General features: G+C 38.5%; 1 protein-coding gene across 1 annotated transcript in view; it reads right to left on the bottom strand.

Annotated features, from left to right (window-relative positions):
• The window catches only part of TRHDE (thyrotropin releasing hormone degrading enzyme), a 412,928-nt gene that overhangs the window by 384,802 nt on the left and 10,700 nt on the right, over window positions 1–17,426 (bottom strand). The window contains exon 2 of the mRNA XM_023226560.3: window positions 13,539–13,812. Coding sequence (XP_023082328.1) covers window positions 13,539–13,812 — 274 coding nt within the window. The remainder of the gene's footprint in view (window positions 1–13,538; window positions 13,813–17,426) is intronic.

Genomic DNA, 17,426 nt, shown 5'->3' with positions numbered 1-17,426 from the left:
AATTTTGTTGATCTTTTCAAAAAACCAACTCCTGGATTCATTGATTTTTTGGAGGGTTTTTTGTGTCTCTATAGCCTTCAGTTCTGCTCTGATCTTAGTTATTTGTTGCTTTCTGCTATCTTTTGAATGTGTTTGCTCTTGCTTCTCTAGTTCTTTTAATTGTGATGTTAGAGGGTCAATTTTAGATTTTTCCAGCTTTCTCTTTTGGGCATTTAGTGCTATAAATTTCCCTCTACACACTGCTTTAAATGTGTCCCAGTGATTCTAGTATGTTCTAGCTTTGTTCTCCTTTGTTTCAAAGAACATCTTTATTTCTGCCTTCATTTCATTATGTACCCAGTAGTTATTCAGGAGCAGGTTGAAATCTGCACTCAGTAATTAAATCACAGCCATTCCTGAAACTAAAAATGGTGTTTCTTACTCTAAGAAAACCCAGTGGTCATCCTTTCTGTGTACATTCTTCTTCTCATGAAGACAACTCTCTAATTTGCCTTCCATCTACTGTGCCTATCCATCCCTCAAGATCCAGTACTTCTCAATCATTATCCATGCCATCGCTGGTCTTCTTCTCTGTTCTTTTTTAACATCTAGCATCCCACTGAAGTTACTTTTTCTTTATAAAACAGCATGTTGTGCCATCTCGTGCACGATAGTATGTTTATCTTGTCTTATCGTCTGGATGACGCTAAGCCCAAAGAGGACACTGAGTTGATTAAGGTTAATCAGAAAAGTTTAGAAATTTTTCCTCTCTCTGTAACTCAAAGTCCTACATCTATGTGAACTTCTGATGAATTCTGCTCAGTCAGTTCTCTCTTTGATCTTAATTATGACAGGATTTTCCAAATATTTCAGTTCATTATTGAACACAGTTGCTCAATATATATTTGAGAATTAATAAAAGATGCTTTTCTATGGTTTTAAGATGACAGTAAGAAATGATTTTCAGTACCATGTGAACAGCACATATGGGTAGTGATTGGTTTTAGGCATTTTCCAGTTCCTCCCAAAATTAAACTTAATGAGAAAACAACAGCATCTCCCAGACCCAGCAAGTCTTCATCTTGCCATCTGGTCTGATAAGGAAGTCAAGAAGCATTAGTAGGTGGTAGTGGTGGAGGACAGACCGTACTATTAGTACTTTTGCTATCTTCTTCCACTCTGAATATTCACCCTTATTTATCCATCTGAGTACAAAGGTCTTCTGAGAATAAAATTTGATTCTTCAGGAAATAATTTGCCTCTTTGTTTCCTACAAGTCTCATCCCTAGAAATATTACTATATCTCAACAGAATGTCTTGGTTAATCTTCCTGAAATTTGATATCAAGTCCTTTAAGAACCATTTGCATCTGAGTGATGTCAACCTTTAGAATATAATTGTGTCTTATCATTTGTTTTGTATCATGGTCACCCAGAGATTCTTCTCTGTACTGCAACACATCTTGTGCAAAAATTTGGCCACTTTTTCATGCCAGCTGCAACCTAAACTCCACTTGCTTGCCCAGACAGTCACTTAATGCCTATTCCTTAATCCTCAGGAAAGCTGAGCTAGATCCCTATGGCAGCCTTAATGAAACAGGAAAACAGATCCTGGTCAGGTAAATAATGGAGAAAAGAAAATGAGAGTCTTTTGACAAAGAGGATAAGACATTTTTTATTATCTCCATGCTTCTAAAGAATGCTCCTTATATAACCCTGAAGCCCTCCCAAGTTCAAATCCTTCAATGGCTCCCCTCTGCCTAAAGCATACAATCAAAACTCCTTAACATGACATACAAATCCCTTCGTGATCTGGCTCCTGCATAAATCTCCAACCTCATCTTTCACTCCTTTCTTTCTCAGTATTACACAACTCTCTACCTCTCCTGGATTATAAAGGCTTGGCCAAAAACAGTTATTTAAAGTAAAAGTCCTAAAGAACTGGAATCTAAAAGAAGAAGAAAATCAAACAATAAAAACAAATCTAAAGCCAGAAAGAAAGAGCAAACTTTTTAATAGTATCAGATTATATGCCATTGCTTTACTCTAGATATGCCAGGACCTTATCTAAGAGACAATTGGACTGGCAACTCCCTCTGCAGTCACCCAAAATTCTACCAGGAAGAATAAGGGAAGGAAGATCACAGCCAGAATCTTCTCCTTCCTTTCTACTGAAGGAAAAACAGACCTGGCTGTGCACCATGCAATCTATCACACACATTATCAAGTGTAAACACACTGTAATCATGGATACACTGACCAAACTGTTCTGTTTTTTTATATTTGTTTGTTTTTCACTTCAAGCTCTTTCTATTAGCTTCTATTAGCCTCTTCAATAGGTAGACTCTTAAACCTTAGGGAAGTTGATAAACTGTAGATTATATAACAAAACCAATTATCATTCATCACTGAATCCACCATCAGCCAAAGCCAGCCACAAGGGGATGGAGATTTGCTGAGGCTCACTCCATTACATCAATATCCCAATGGAAACCTTGGGGCTCAATGGTTCTATAAGCTCCTCCATTAACTAAATTTGGCCTGCTCAGTCCTCCCTCTGTTCTGTTGTTAATGTGTCCCTCCAGTCTACCATTCCGTCTGCTGCGTAAGTAATCCTTTTTCTCAACACTTTTATCCTTTGCACAAACCCCTGACTCCCACTACTTCTGCCCACACTCTCATCCTTAAGCAGATCTGCTCTCATCCACCCTCGGAGGCAGAGAGAAGGATGAGCACTTTCCCAGCTCCTGCCATTGCTGCTTTTACACCACTGTTCCTCCACTTCCATGAAAACAACTCTCCTCTTTTTTTTTTTTTTTTTTTTATTATACTTTAAGTTCTAGGGTACACAACTCTCCTCTTTTAGAGTTCATGGCTTTCTCTATTCCTATTTTCTATCTGGCCCTGCAGGTGACACTCTTGAACATTTTTCGTGAATCTGAAGCCTGATTTACAGCTTTTTCAGAGATTCTCCCAACCTGTTCAGGATCACCTCTCCATGTTATTGACATTTGTTCCAACACAGCCTTCTGGTTACTTTCTTTCTGCTCGCTCCATGATTCTATCCTCAGTTCCCTTCATCCACCCAACTTTGCCATAACAGGCTTAAAATTCCACCAACTCACCCTGAAATCTGAAACCCTCCTCTCTATCACATACAATCTTTCCAGCTCATCCACTTCATGTCTCTACTCTTATTTTACTTTCAAGGTGACTTGTAGTCTTCACCCCTGCTATCCATTTTTCTGAACATCACTTCCATTATGGGTTCACTTGCCTCCCTGCTTCTCTAGATACCACGGCTAATGATTCCAACAATATATTTATGGTTACTCTAGATGTCTTGCCCTCCTTACTGCTGGCCACGTGTGCCTTGTCAATTCCCCAAGTTCAATCTTCCTACATTTGCTTTCTCTATTCCTATTCCTGGATTCCTAAAACTTGCAGAAAGGTGCAAAACAGTGTTGCTCTTTCCCCTATAGACACAAACCATTAAACATCAGGTAGCTCTTGGCTGCTTTCTGGAAACTTTTTGTTCTGTTCTTATAGATTCAGCTCTCCCATAATCTAAAACCCCTTGGAACAAGCTCTGCATACATAATTTTCTTACCCTTTCTCTTAACTAGCACTCTTAAAAACAGTCTACAATCACTACAACCATTTCTTCATTCTACACACACTCTGTAATAGAACCTACTGACTCTGCTCCTACCACACTAGCGAAATTTCTGGAGGTTCATCAATTTTATTCTTTGCTTTTTAACTTCTTAAACTCCTCGACTCTAATAAACTTCTGACCTGGCCATGTAGCTTTCTGATACCACTGCAGACCTGACTGGGTGACTCATGCCTGGCTCAGACATCTCTCTCATGCAGCAGAGGTGAGCTGGATGTCATAAAAGCAATAAAGGCACCCACATGGCTGCAGACCACCGAGCCAACTGAGGCCCCCCACCTAGCTATGACTCAGCTATTACTAACAAATCAACAGTACTCAGGCACTGCTTTTCTAATGGAGAACAGAGACAGTTCTTTGTCTTTCTGCTCACAGGAACCATACCATTTCTCCTCAGAGTCTGCACTGGATTCAGTTCCCTGTTTGGTGGTAAACCTTTGCTCCTCAGTACCCCACTCTCTTTAGTAACTTTTCACTTACATCTTCCTGCAGATGTCCTTAAAAGTGATGATATTGGTATTGTAACATTTTCTATTTTTATTTCAATATTGGTCAAAATTATTTCGCATGAATTTTCAGGCCCTATATATTAACCTAGCCAAAAGGTTTTGAAAACCCTTGACATTGTGGTATATCTGATGGAAACTCACTTATTTAGACAATTAGTGGAATTTCACTGAGTATCTATCATTTTCTACATACAACATGAACTGAAGATCTTACAAAGATGGTGCCTACCTTCAAAGAGTTCACAGTCTAAAGTAGCTGGCAAGAAAGCTCTATGAACAGCAGAAAAACAGCTATGAGAGATGAGTGTAAAAAGTTTTCAAAAAGTAGAGAGGAGGAGGATGACTAACACTTCCTAGGATAGGAAGGAAGCCTCTACTTACATTCCTAAGTAGATTGTAATCCAACTCTTTTGTTACTATTTCTTTTAGTTTCTCTATGGATCATTATTACATTTCTAATGTAACCTTATTAGAATGTCTAATGACAACAGGACTTCAATGACTAATGTAATTTTTTCAAAAAATAGAATATATGCTTAGAATACATTAACCTACCCTCCTCTAATTCTCTCATTAAAATTAGACTTAATTTGTTTTCAGTAGGACACTTCACAGAATAGTCGTATGTTTTAAGTGTATATACAAAATATCACATCTAGAAAAATAAGCATCAAGAATGTGAACTATATGTATGTGTCTTATACTTTCCTGGATGTGGGTATACATATATAGATACCACTACTGTAAATTGTGTGTGTCCTTCCTATTGTAGTCAGTCCACACAGTAAAATTAAACAGTATGTTTTGAGTACTTGTAGCAGTTTTTTGCCCAGCATCCCTTCTCTAAAACTTCCTCTTTTTTGCAATATAATTTCCCATCCACGAGGCTGAAACAGAAGATACCATGTTCCTATCATAATGATGGCAGTGGTGGGCCATCTGGAGCAGCTGCTGCCATCACACTGGCTGCAGCAGGGAGGCGCAGTCAGGGCTGCCCCTCTCCATGGAGCCCATGAGAGCCAGGGACAAGTGTGAGCCCTGCCCCTTCTGAGCTGGGGCGGGGACTCCCCAGTGCTGTTGCAGCTGCCCAAACCATGCTGAAGACCCAGGTCTCCCTCTCCCTGGAGCAGGCAGGGGCCCCATTCACAACCCCTCCCACCCTTCAAACCCTTCCATCCCCTAGCTCTGCACCACCACAGCTGCAGTCACGCAAACCACAGCTGCGGACCCAAGCATCCCTGGACTACTGGGGGCCCAGGAAAGACCCGCTTGCTCTTGCAGGCTTATAAATGCCTGCTCCCACTGCCTGGCTTCTCCCTGCTGTCCTTGCCTGCTCTGATCTCAGAGCAAAGTCGGGGCAAGCTCCAGTGCTGTCACTGCATGGCTGGGTGTGCACATGCTCAGGGCAGTGCTGACACTCCAGCTCCCTGCCGCCTCAGCCTCCTCCAAATTTTGGGTGCCAATGAGCATAGGAGGGAAGCCAAGGTGGGGCTGAGGGCAGCTCAATGCTGGCCTGCAGATACCCCTTGGCACTTATAGCCTGGGTGCCATGAACAGGCAGCAGGAGGCAGACAGGTTTCTGGGTGGAAGGGGGTGGGTCCCCAGTGAGACCAGGGAACAGGTTGCCATCCCACAGACCAGATTAGGGACTTGTGGTGCCTTTTCCAGGCCCAACCATGGCCACCCATGGCCAAATCAGTGCACACTTCCTCCCCTCTGAGGCTTATAAGAGCCCCAGGCTCAGCCAGAGCTGAGCAGACAACCAGATGACCGGATGCAGAGAGGAGCAACACAGTCTAGGTCCTCTCTGCTGAAAGCTGCACAAGCAACGGGATGACCAGTTGCAGAGAGAAGCTACCTTCTCCGCTAGGGGCTGAACACTCATCAGGATACCCTGGCTGTGGAAAGGAGCTGCCCGCCCTCCCACCACACACACACATACACACGCACACACACACACACACACACACACACAGGTTTCCCCTGAGCTTTTCTATCATTCAATAAAGCTTCTATTCATCTTGCTCACCCTTCACTTGCCTATATACCTTATTCTTCCTGGTCACAGGACAAGAACTCAAGACCCATTGAATGGCTAGGCTAAAAGAACTGTCACACAAACAGGGCTGAGACATGCCCCTTGCTTACCATGTTGTAGGAAAAGAGAAGGAAAAAAGAGCTGCAGTCGTTCAGAGAGCCCAGACTGTGAACTCCCTGAGCAAGGGCTGTGACTCCCTCTTTAGGGCCCTGTGGTTCCTGACATCTCCAAGCTTCCAGGCACCACCATATTCCCTGGTACCAGCCATGAAAGCTGCTTGTGGTACACCTGGCCCAGTGCCCATGACAGCATCTGGAGCTGCCTGCCCCACCGCAGCAGCTGGTATATCTGATTGTGCACAGTGGCTGGACCCCACACTCACTCACACACTATTCCATACCTGACTTACCCTTGGTTGGCGTGGGACCTAGCCCATAGTGTATGCCAAGCAAAGCTGCCAGGCAAAGTGGGCGATATGAGCCCAGCTGGCCCAAGCAAAACTTAGTCAAAAGTGCCATCGGCCACAGGTTCCCAGCCAGAAAAATGACACCCCAAACATCCCATAACAATAGGATGCCACATGTTCATGGTATACACAGTAACCAGCAACGATCGTTGACTCAAGCCAGGGCAATCAACTCACTCCCTATGAGTTTGGGAATTAATAATGGTCACTTTCTTGGGGTCTTCACATTAGTATGCAAAACTTGGGAACTTGTGGCAGCCATATTCCAGCATAAGAACCAAAGATGAGAGGAAGCCTATCCCCAGTAAGAGAGTAAAGTAAAGAACAAGCATTGACAAAGACCCAAAACAGAATTTCTGAGCTGCCCACAGTGCTCCCAGCCCTAGGTCCATCCCTAACCTGGGTTCTTTGATACACCTTGATCACTTTCAAATAAATTTCCCTTTTTGAGATAAATAGATGAGACTTAATTAAACTAAAAACTTCTGCACAGCAAAAGAAGCAATCAGCAGAGTAAACAGACAACCCAAAGAGTGGGAAAAAGTATTCACAAACTATGAATCTGACAAAGGACTAATATCCAGAATCTACAAACACTCAAACGTATTAGCAAGAAAAAAACAAATACTCCCATCAACATAAGACCACCCTGCTATTAATACAAGGAAGCTCAGGCCACTTGGAGAGACCATTGGTAGATGCCCCAGATGAGAGCTCCAGCCAAGGTTCCATAAAACACACAACATCAAATACAGTCATTTAGTAAAGATTCAGTCCGAAGATTCTTGCCCCCAGCTATCAGGTTAACCCCAATCAATAAGGCCTCTCCCACTGAGACCTCAGACATCGTGTAGCAGAGATAAGTTGTTCCCTGCTCTGTACCATCCAAATCCTTCACGGCATTTTCATGCTCACACTACTCTTCACAGTGAGCATTAAAAATGGTTACTTTTTGTTGAAACATTTTCAAATGATTTCTTATTCAGCAATATTGATTTGAACCAATTTTGATACCTGGAATTAGGGCACCGCCATATCAAAAGCCTTAAAATATGTGGTATTGACTTTGGGACTAGACTAGGAGCAAAAACTAGAAAAGCCTTGGGATTGTTAGCAGAAGCCTCTGGGACTTGAGGAGGCTGTTGGTGAGAGCTTGAAGCATAGTAAGGTAAATGTTATTGAAGGCTGAAGGAAAGGGGACCTTTGTTATGTAGTAGACAAAAGTGTGGCAACCTCATTACTTGTAGTGCTATGGAAAATGAGAAATATAACTACTGAACTATATTTTCTAGCTATGGAGATTTCCAGGCAAAACATTAAAAGTGCCACCTGGCTTCTTCTCACTGGCCATGAAAATTATAAAAGAGAAGAGATGAGGTTAAGATTAAACTGTCTGGTTTTCAAGCAAAATTTAGAGGAAATATAAAAAAGCCAGGACTTGCTGGTTTTGAAATTAAAACTTTTCCTTCTTCTCAGCTTCTTCAGATAACAGAAGATTCTCATAGTAAGAAACAGCTTCAGAAAAACACAAATTCAGGTCACTGTAAGGACAAAAATGGTCTAAGAATGAAGCCAAGGACGAGTCTTTATCAAGACCTCAGAAACTCTTAAAGTGATGCCCCATAACCTCTTCAAAAAGGCAAAAGGCTTCATAAAGATCTTAAGGGTATGCCTCATAAAGCCTATTAAATAAAAGAGCATCTAAGAATTTTTATTCCACAAAGCCTCAAAGTAGACAAAGGTTCATCTTAAAGAGATCTGTGGGTATCATTTTGTCTAATGGAGTGGATATAACTTGATACATAAAAAGCCAACATTTTTTAACATAAGTGTACCTGCTTGGGCTGAATGTAACAGAGCCAATACAAAAGAAAAATAGGTGTTTGTAGCCCTAACATTTTACTGGTAGGAAGCAAGCTGAAGTTATTCAAATCTATTGCAAACACGAGCTACAGTCATCCCTTGGTATCTATGAGGACTGGTTCCCGGATCTCCCATGGATATCAAAATCTATAGATGGTCAAATCCCTTATATAAATGGTATAGTATTTGCATAGAACCCATGCATGTCTTCCTGTATACTTTAAATCATCTCTAGATTACATATAATACCCAATACAATGTAAATGTTGTGTAAATAGTTGCCATATTCTATTGTTGGGAAGAAGAACCAGAAAAATAAAGTCTAGCTCCTGTTCAATACAGACACAATTTTCTTAAATGGTTTTAATCCACAGCTGGTTGAGTCCCTGGATGTAGAACCCATAGATATGCACTGGCTGTACTTTTATGCAATTATGACTATTTGGTTGCAAACACAAACTGCTTTTTAATTGGAAGAAAAAGGATGCCTCAGAAGGCAAAACAAAGAGCCCAAAGGGTGGGGCCAAATGCCAAAGAGAACAGTTCACAGGGATCAGCCATTCATCCATAATTAAGGAATTGGTAACATGTGCCCAGTTGGGTTTCAGAATTGCTGTGGGCTAGTGACTACTGTATCTTCCCATTTCCTCCATTCTTGAATGGAAATGGCTTTTGTCATAACCATATTCCAGTCTTATTATTGTCTGTTGAAGGGAGAAAAGTGAGGTAAGATAGCTTGTATCTTTCAGTAACAGGTCTTCAGAGTGACAGAAACTATGCCCAAGAAACCAAACCAAGTCATCTCTTCGATGCTTGAACCTAAATTAGATGGTGAGGACTGGACCTCAATTCTGAGCCTGATGCTGTAATGGGATGAGGCCTACTGAAAAGTATATGTTGTCTGTAGGATGAATATAAATAATATGCAGGCAGAGAGCAGACTGTGTTAATTTTAAAACAGGCCTACAAATTATTTTACACTCCTATTGTCAGGAGTTGGGGTCTAATGCCCTCTTTTGCTGAAAGAGCACTATGCTTAGTGACTCATAACCAATAGAATGTCTTAGAAGTGATGCTCTGTGACTTCTGAGGATAAGTTTAAAAATTCCACAGAACGCCCACCTAGTTCTTTTAGGACACTCACCTTTGGAGCTCTGAACTACCAGGTAAGAAGTCCAACCATCCTAAGACCATCATGCTTTGAACAAGCCCAGGCCACATGAAGAAGCCACACATGGATATATGACTGACGGCCTCAGCTCACATCCCAGAAGACTGACAGCACAACCACCAGACAAAGATGGCTTCAAATGATTCTGGGCCCTAGCTGTCAAGTCACCCCCTAAACATCCTGCTTCCCCAACTGAGGCCCCAGACATCACTGAGCACAGAGAAGTTGCCACCACTGTGCCCTTCCAAATTCCTAGCCTACAGAAACTTTAAGCATAATAAAATGGCTGTTTTATGCCACTAAGTTCTGGAGTAGTTTGCAATGACATGGTAGAAACCAGAACAATATTGTAAAGGAAAAATTCATACTTTCAGTTTTCAAACAAGAAAATCAGAATAAAAAGAGGTTAAGTAATTAACAAAGTTTGCAGAGATGCAAAGCAAAGCAATAATTCTGAAACAGACTAATCTGATTCTAAAATCAATGTTTATAATCATCATGCCACACTATATTCCATAGAGATTTTCCTACCTCTGTGTCTTTTCCTATTAACATTTCCCTGGCAAAGAATTATATGCACACATTATCTGCCTCTCTAAGACCAAGCCATCATTCAGGGCCATACTGAATCCTGTCTCCTCCATGAAGCACATCCCTAGACTTCAAACATTAACAATTTCTCCCTCTTCCAACTAGTCTTGAACTTATTTTCCACAACTTTCAATCAAAGCAATTCGTGAATATGTGAATACTAGTGTTTCTAAATCACAATTAATGAATTCATTGTTTTTCTTATGTACAGTCCTAGGCTACCCTCTGGATTTTCAACTCTGAACATCTATAGGATTGGTCAAAACAGGAATTGTGGTATCAGTGAAATGGACTAGATGCAAAAGAACAAAAGTGGTCTGGATTAAGTTAAACTGGGAAGCAAATGCCCCACATAAGTGAATCACCACTACCCAGCTCTAGCATAGTGATTTTCATGATAGCATATATCACTACCTGACATATTATATATTTTTTGTTTATTGCCTCTCTTCCCTCATTAGAATATAAGCTTCCTGGGAGCAGGAACGTTTTCTGCATTGTTTGATGCTATATCACAAGAGTCTAGAACAATATCTGTCATTCAGTCAATAAACACCTGTTGAAGGAATAAATGAATGAACAAGTGTTACCAAATAGGAGTATAACCTAAGTGTTACAAGAGCTTTCCATTTTTCAAGAGAAGCCAGAAATAAATAAGTTTATGTGCAATCTTCTACTTTCTAAATGTTGTCAACTAATATGAAAAATGTTAAGCCATTTTGGGGATGGGTAAACAAAACATGGCTGCAGCCTTGGATTCAGTCTGAATACTTGAATTTGCAATCTCTGTACCAGAAGGATTTTAGATTTTTAAAAAATGTTTCTAATTACTTAGAATAGAGCCTTGTAAAGTGTAGGTAGCTTGATAAGCAAAGAATAACAGTGATGATGATATCTCAAATATTCACACTTATGGCCCTGCTACCATTTAGCTGTGTATTATTTATATGCTACTCAAGTTCCTCTTTCATATCTCAAAGAAAATTGCTTCAGTTTCTGATCTGAAATGACCACCTGGACTTCATGTGACCATCCCACATCCAAGATTCTAAAGCTAAACTTCCACTCCTTCCAGCTGTTAAATGTTGAGAAATGTCATTCTCATATGCTCCGAATAATAAAGGGGAAAGGCAGTGAAAAGAAAACAGATTGTATTTCAAAAGAGTGACAGAAAAAAGGAGGTAAGTTTTAAACTATATTTCCACAGTTGATAAATAAGAGCTCCCAATGGCAATTTTGTTTTCTTTTTTATAGATGTTAGTATTTTAGGTTATGCAACCTAAAATTTTATTTCAATTGACCTTTCAGTGTTCTCTGGTAGAATTTTTTTATCATTTCTACATAAAAATTATTAAGCAGGAATTTAAAAATATTAACTAATTACTTAGAGATTCTTAACTCTAATAAAAAGTCACATCTAAATAACTATTAGAGTGTATCTGGCTTTAAAACATGGGTCATTTAGCAACAAGCATAATTGTTTAGGGCTGAAAACACTTTTAAGATACTTTAAAGAAAACATACTAGAAAAAAGAATTTCCCGTCTACCCTATGCTAGCTGACCCACAGCAAGTCAATCATCAACTTTTGAAGATGTAAAATGAAATGAGGTGTCTTCGTGTTCCATGTCTGTGTATGGTCCAATGAGTACAGCCTTGAAATACCCACAGAAGACATCAACAAACATCAGAGAAATTCAACATATCAAATGATTATAAGTCCAAAAGAATAAAACGCCTACTAGCCTTCTAAAAAGTCTGCATTTAAAACATGATTTTAATGATTAGATAGATGAATTCATTACAAGCAGTTTTTCAGTAATGGCATTGATTTTGTATGCTGGCAGATTTTATTTCTTAAACAGGTCCCACAATGATTTAAATTAAAAGTAACAGTGAGGAAAATTTCTGTAGCCAAAACTATTTTTCAAAATTTAGGTTATTTTAGAACTATCAACTTCCTACAAATTAAAAATATAGATTTCTATTCACCTATTTTGCTGTGTTCAAGTAACACTGAATACAAAGGTTACTGGATGAGAAGAATCACAATCTGAATTTTCTTATAGACACACAAGTGAACTGGTGGAATACAGAATTCGTAAGGCACAGGGGGAAAAGCCCAAAATTTAGGATCAAACCAACCAAATTTGATTTACAGTTCTACCATTTGCTTACGTTTAGCCCCTGGACAAGTTACTTAATCTCCTTAAGCTGTATTCGATTTACTTTACTCATCTGAAAAAAAAAAGTGGAATCATAATACCTTGTCTTAATGTTAATATGAAAATTAAAATAAATGCATATATATCACGTAAGCCATTGAAATGAGGCAAAAATTCTTAATTCAACATGGTATAGTCTACCCTAATGCAATGTAATTGAATGTAAAAAGTGCCTAGAATACCATGGTGTCACAAATGATAGCCATCAAAGAGAATCCAATAGATTCTTATTACAAATTTAATGCAGACAATGCTCCCTCTATCTCATCCTTCCTAAGAAAATAAAAATAAAATGAAATGAAAATAAGTTGCAAGATATTATCGACAATAGAAAATCACTTACATGAAATTTTAAAATACGGCATGTATTGTAAGAGTGTGTGTGTGTGTGTGTGTGTGTCTATACATAGATATGAAATAATCGTAGGATAATATGTATGGAAATAGCAAACACCAAATTCAGGACAGTGTTGATCTCTAAGGGAAAGGCCAAGGCAATGAGATCAAAGGATGGTTACATGGAGAGCTTCAACTGCATCCTATGTTTTACTTTCTCAGCAATAACATTAGACTGAAGATGGTAAAATATTTAGTTCTATTGATCTGGCTAGTAGGTATATGGAGTTTACTATATTACTCACCATATGTTCTGTACATTTCAAACATGTTACAATAAAAAGAAGTAGCTTTCCCAGTCATACAAACAGGCAATTTTCCAAAACAGACAACAGCAGCTGTTCCAGAGATATACAATAGTGCAGGTAGAGATGAGGAAGAATAAGGATGATGGGGGAGGGAGGTGGAGGTGGTTAAGGGAATAAGAGTGCTGGGTATAGAAGACAGGTTTCTCTCTGACACTTTGAAACCGGTAACATATGTGATCCCCCCCTGTAAGAATTAAAGAAAGATTTCCACTATATAAGGTGTAAAAAGGTTAGAAATGATTCATTGTTAATCCAGAAATCAGGTTACTTTACAGAGAATACATTATCCAAAAACGTCATTAAGCTGAAAATACTTACTATAACCCCACTCTTGGTGGTAGTTTCTCTGTATGTGAAGTTGCAAATTGCCCAGGCTAAATAATATGTGGACATGAGAGGGGTCTGTGAAAAGTGATCCGTAACCCATCCATCTTCCTCAAACACGGAAGTTTCCACTGGCATATTAGATAAAGACAAATAGGTTGCTTGATGCTTGATGCTGATTTTGAAAGTAGCCTTGTAGATTGGCTCATCAAAACAAGGAAATGCCTTTCTGGCATGTGTAGGCGAAAACTGAGTAACACCAAGGAATCTGGAAAAAAGAAAATGACATTCTCTATTACATTCATGTTATGAATTAAGTTATGGCCACATTACACACTTCTGTTGATGAAATAATATAGTATTCCAAATTGTAATTTTTTTTGTGAACCAAACTTAAGTGCATGAATAGCATGAAAGCACAATCCATATGTAATATACTTCCCCAACCATAAAAGTTTTTCAGGGCGGTTTCTGTCTCAATTAAAATAAATTCGCTAAACCCAGAGAAGTGCTTGTTAGATGAAACATGACACACTACAGAAAAACAGCTCACTGTCATCACACTGGCCAGAACTGGAAAGTGATTATTCTCCTTTTCAGTGTGCTTCACTTTCTTCCCTGAAACTGCACAACATGTAAAGACAACGAAACCAAAATCCAAAAATTGTCCTCAGATATATGAAGAACATAGATCGTCACTTGGGAAATATCTGTGCCCTAAAATCTCAACAAGACATAGCCTGGTTTTGTTCAGAGAAGGGATTTTGAGACCTGATAAATTCTGGTCTGAATTCTGGCTCTGCAAATTTTCTTAGCTATGCCATCTTGGGCAGTTATTAAACTTTCCTAAGATGTAGTTGGTCATTGCTGAAAAAGCAAATAATCAAGTCTAACTCAAAAAGTATTGTACAGCTTAGAGGAAAAGAAAGGATGTAAACCACCTATGACTGTGACTAGCATGGAGCAGTTGCTGATTCACATCTTCAACCTTTCTTGGAGCACAGGAATAAATGTTTATACTGAATAGTCTGGAGAACATTGTTTTTTCCTACTCATAATAAATGTTATATTAATATATGTTAATGTTAATATACCAGATGTATATTAATATAAATATATAATAAATATATGAATAAAATAAATGTCAATGTAAGCTCACACATGCATATACATACATATATATTGCACTCAAGTTTTCAGATCAACCTGTATCTTACTAAAATTCCAACTGAAAGCACCTTTTATATTCTTTCATGGTTTATGGTTACAAATGAAGACAAAGATTAAGTATTTTAAGAAGAACTCTTCAGTTGGGCATGGTGGCTCACATTTGCAATCCCAGCACTTTGGGAGGCCGAGGTGGGTGGATCATGAGGTCAAGAGATCGGGACCATCCTGGCCAACATGGTGAAACCCTGTCTCTACTCAAAGTACAAAAATTAGCTGGGTGTGGTAGGGCACGCCTGTAGTCCCAGCTATTCGGGAGGATGAGGCAGGAGAATCGCTTGAACTCGGGAGGCAGAGGTTGCAGTGAGCCAAGATCGCACCACTGCACTCCAGCCTGGCGACAGAGCGAGACCCTGTCTCAAAGGAAAAAAAAAAAAAGACACTCAGACACTCGAAAAACATTCATGACAAAAGTTAATCAAACTTTTTAAATAATACTAGTTACAAAATGATATAAGGCAAGTCAATATTAGACTGTTAATAGAATACTATTGAGTTCTGAAGCGATTTCTTTAAAAAGCTTGTTCCTCCATAGGTAGTTCTGTCACCACTCCTCTCTCCATCATCCATGATATACATGATTAATCTAACATGGCAACTTTCCCACTGAACCCAAACTTGGCCTCAGAATTATTCTCAGCACAGCACTTCAGGCAACTACTACCAATCAATACAGGTTGACATGCGTATGGAATCTTATTGGCTATCCCTAGCTCAAAACACAAGGTATAAATTTTACACTATTTTTAAATTATGAAGCTTACATTGATCATTGAGGGCCTCATTTTTTAAATCTTAGTTTTAGAATAGAGAAAAATAAAATATTTTAAAGATTAATCGTTACTTATCTTCATAGACAAGGTTTTTGAGAGTTATCTTGGAAATAGCAACAGGCTGCTACACACCAGGCTTGGTTAAGTAACTTAACTATCTGACCCTGTTTTTTCATTAGTACAAGGAAAATATGTTTTCTAGGCTTTCCTTACAAAAGTCAAGATGATAAAATGAGATAATATATGGAAAAGAGATTTTAACTGTAAATCTTCATACGAATATGAAGTTAAAGCTGGAAGCAATATTAGAAACAAAGTGTCCTACTCTCATAAATTTCTAAGTTGAAAAAGTAGATCCAGTAGGATTAAGTGATTTCTCTGAAGTTACACAGACAATTTGCACAAAGCTGGGTCTAAAACTCACATTTTCTGAATTGCATTTCAAAACAGTAAAATTAATTTTTAGCTATAATTATAAACATCTTAATTCAGCTGTAAGTAACAAAGATTCTTCCTTCCCAATTTGCCAGTATCACAGTAATATTTTTCTTACTATTTTTTGCTGATTAGTAATACACTTTCTGCTTAATGAAATGTCAGTACTTTTAGTTAAAATGCACCCATTTACAATTTTGTCTTCATATGCTTTTATCTTACATAATGTTCGTGAATCTTATCTTTCAGCTTATTAATTAAAATGTCCACTAAGCTTAATATTTCTCACTGAGGCTATTTAAAAGATGCCCATGGGATTGCATATATGAGTCAAAGTTACTCCCTTTTAACTTTGAAATATCTGAGAACTCCAATTCAATCACTGAAGGAATATTGTCTGCTATGTGTGAGCTTTATGCTATACAGGTTGAGTATCTCTTATCTGAAATGCTTTGGACCAAAAGCGTTTCAGAATTGGGATTTTTTTTAGATTTTGGAATATTTGCATTATATACTACCGCTGAGAATCCCTAACCCAAAAATCCTAATAAAAAAATGTTCCAATAAACATTTCCTTTGAGCATCATGTTAGTACTCAAAAAGTTTTGGGTTTTGTAACATTTTAGATTTTGAAGTTTTGGAGTGGGGATACTCACCCTGTATTAGGTACTTGGTATAATTTTTTTTAAGATATAACCATTTTCGTATTTAAGGCCTTTGCAGTCTAATTGAAAAATATATTTTTCCATGAAATATATATATGTATAATATTTTCTCATGGAAAATTAAAGGACAACTAATAATACTAGGGGAATAGTCCTACCAGAGTTCAACAGAGAGGTCGTAATTAGAAGGAATTGGCCTTTAAGTGAAAATCAAAGATGTCTTTGATATTAAGTAATTAATGAGTAAGAATTGATTAGGTGTAAAAGATGTAAATACCTCTGGGCTAAGGATAATTTGATTAAACAAATATTTGTGCAGAGAAAAAACACAGTGCAGTCTCTTTTTGCCTTACAAGTAAGTAAGCATGTTAGGGAAGGGAGCAATTTACATCACTGATCCTAGGGGTTGAAAAGAAGGATACAGATCACCTAGTGACCTCTTCTGCAATTACTGTTCTTAATGAATTCACACACACAGTATATACCCATGCACAGAGGGCCACCATGTGTTCTGATAATGTCTAAATGAGGAAATACCAATTTCACAGTCTGGCACCTGAGGATGATTGCAACTGAATTTCAATTCAGTATTTACAAAATCAAAAGAAGTCCCTTGGTAAAGAAGAGCAGTTGGACTAGACTACATTTAAGGTCTTTTCCAAGCTTGAGATCCTATAACTGAACAAAAATCAGAAGTAAAATATTCCCCAAATGTGATTGGTTTTTTAAAGACGTTAAATTACACTACCACCAAACAGCTTTTTACTACAAGTTCTATAATG

This window comes from Piliocolobus tephrosceles, chromosome 10, assembly GCF_002776525.5.
Source record: "Piliocolobus tephrosceles isolate RC106 chromosome 10, ASM277652v3, whole genome shotgun sequence".
In the NCBI taxonomy this organism is placed as follows: Eukaryota; Metazoa; Chordata; class Mammalia; order Primates; family Cercopithecidae; genus Piliocolobus; species Piliocolobus tephrosceles.
Note: the sequence above shows the minus strand (reverse complement) of the source record. Positions and strands in the feature narration are given on the sequence as shown.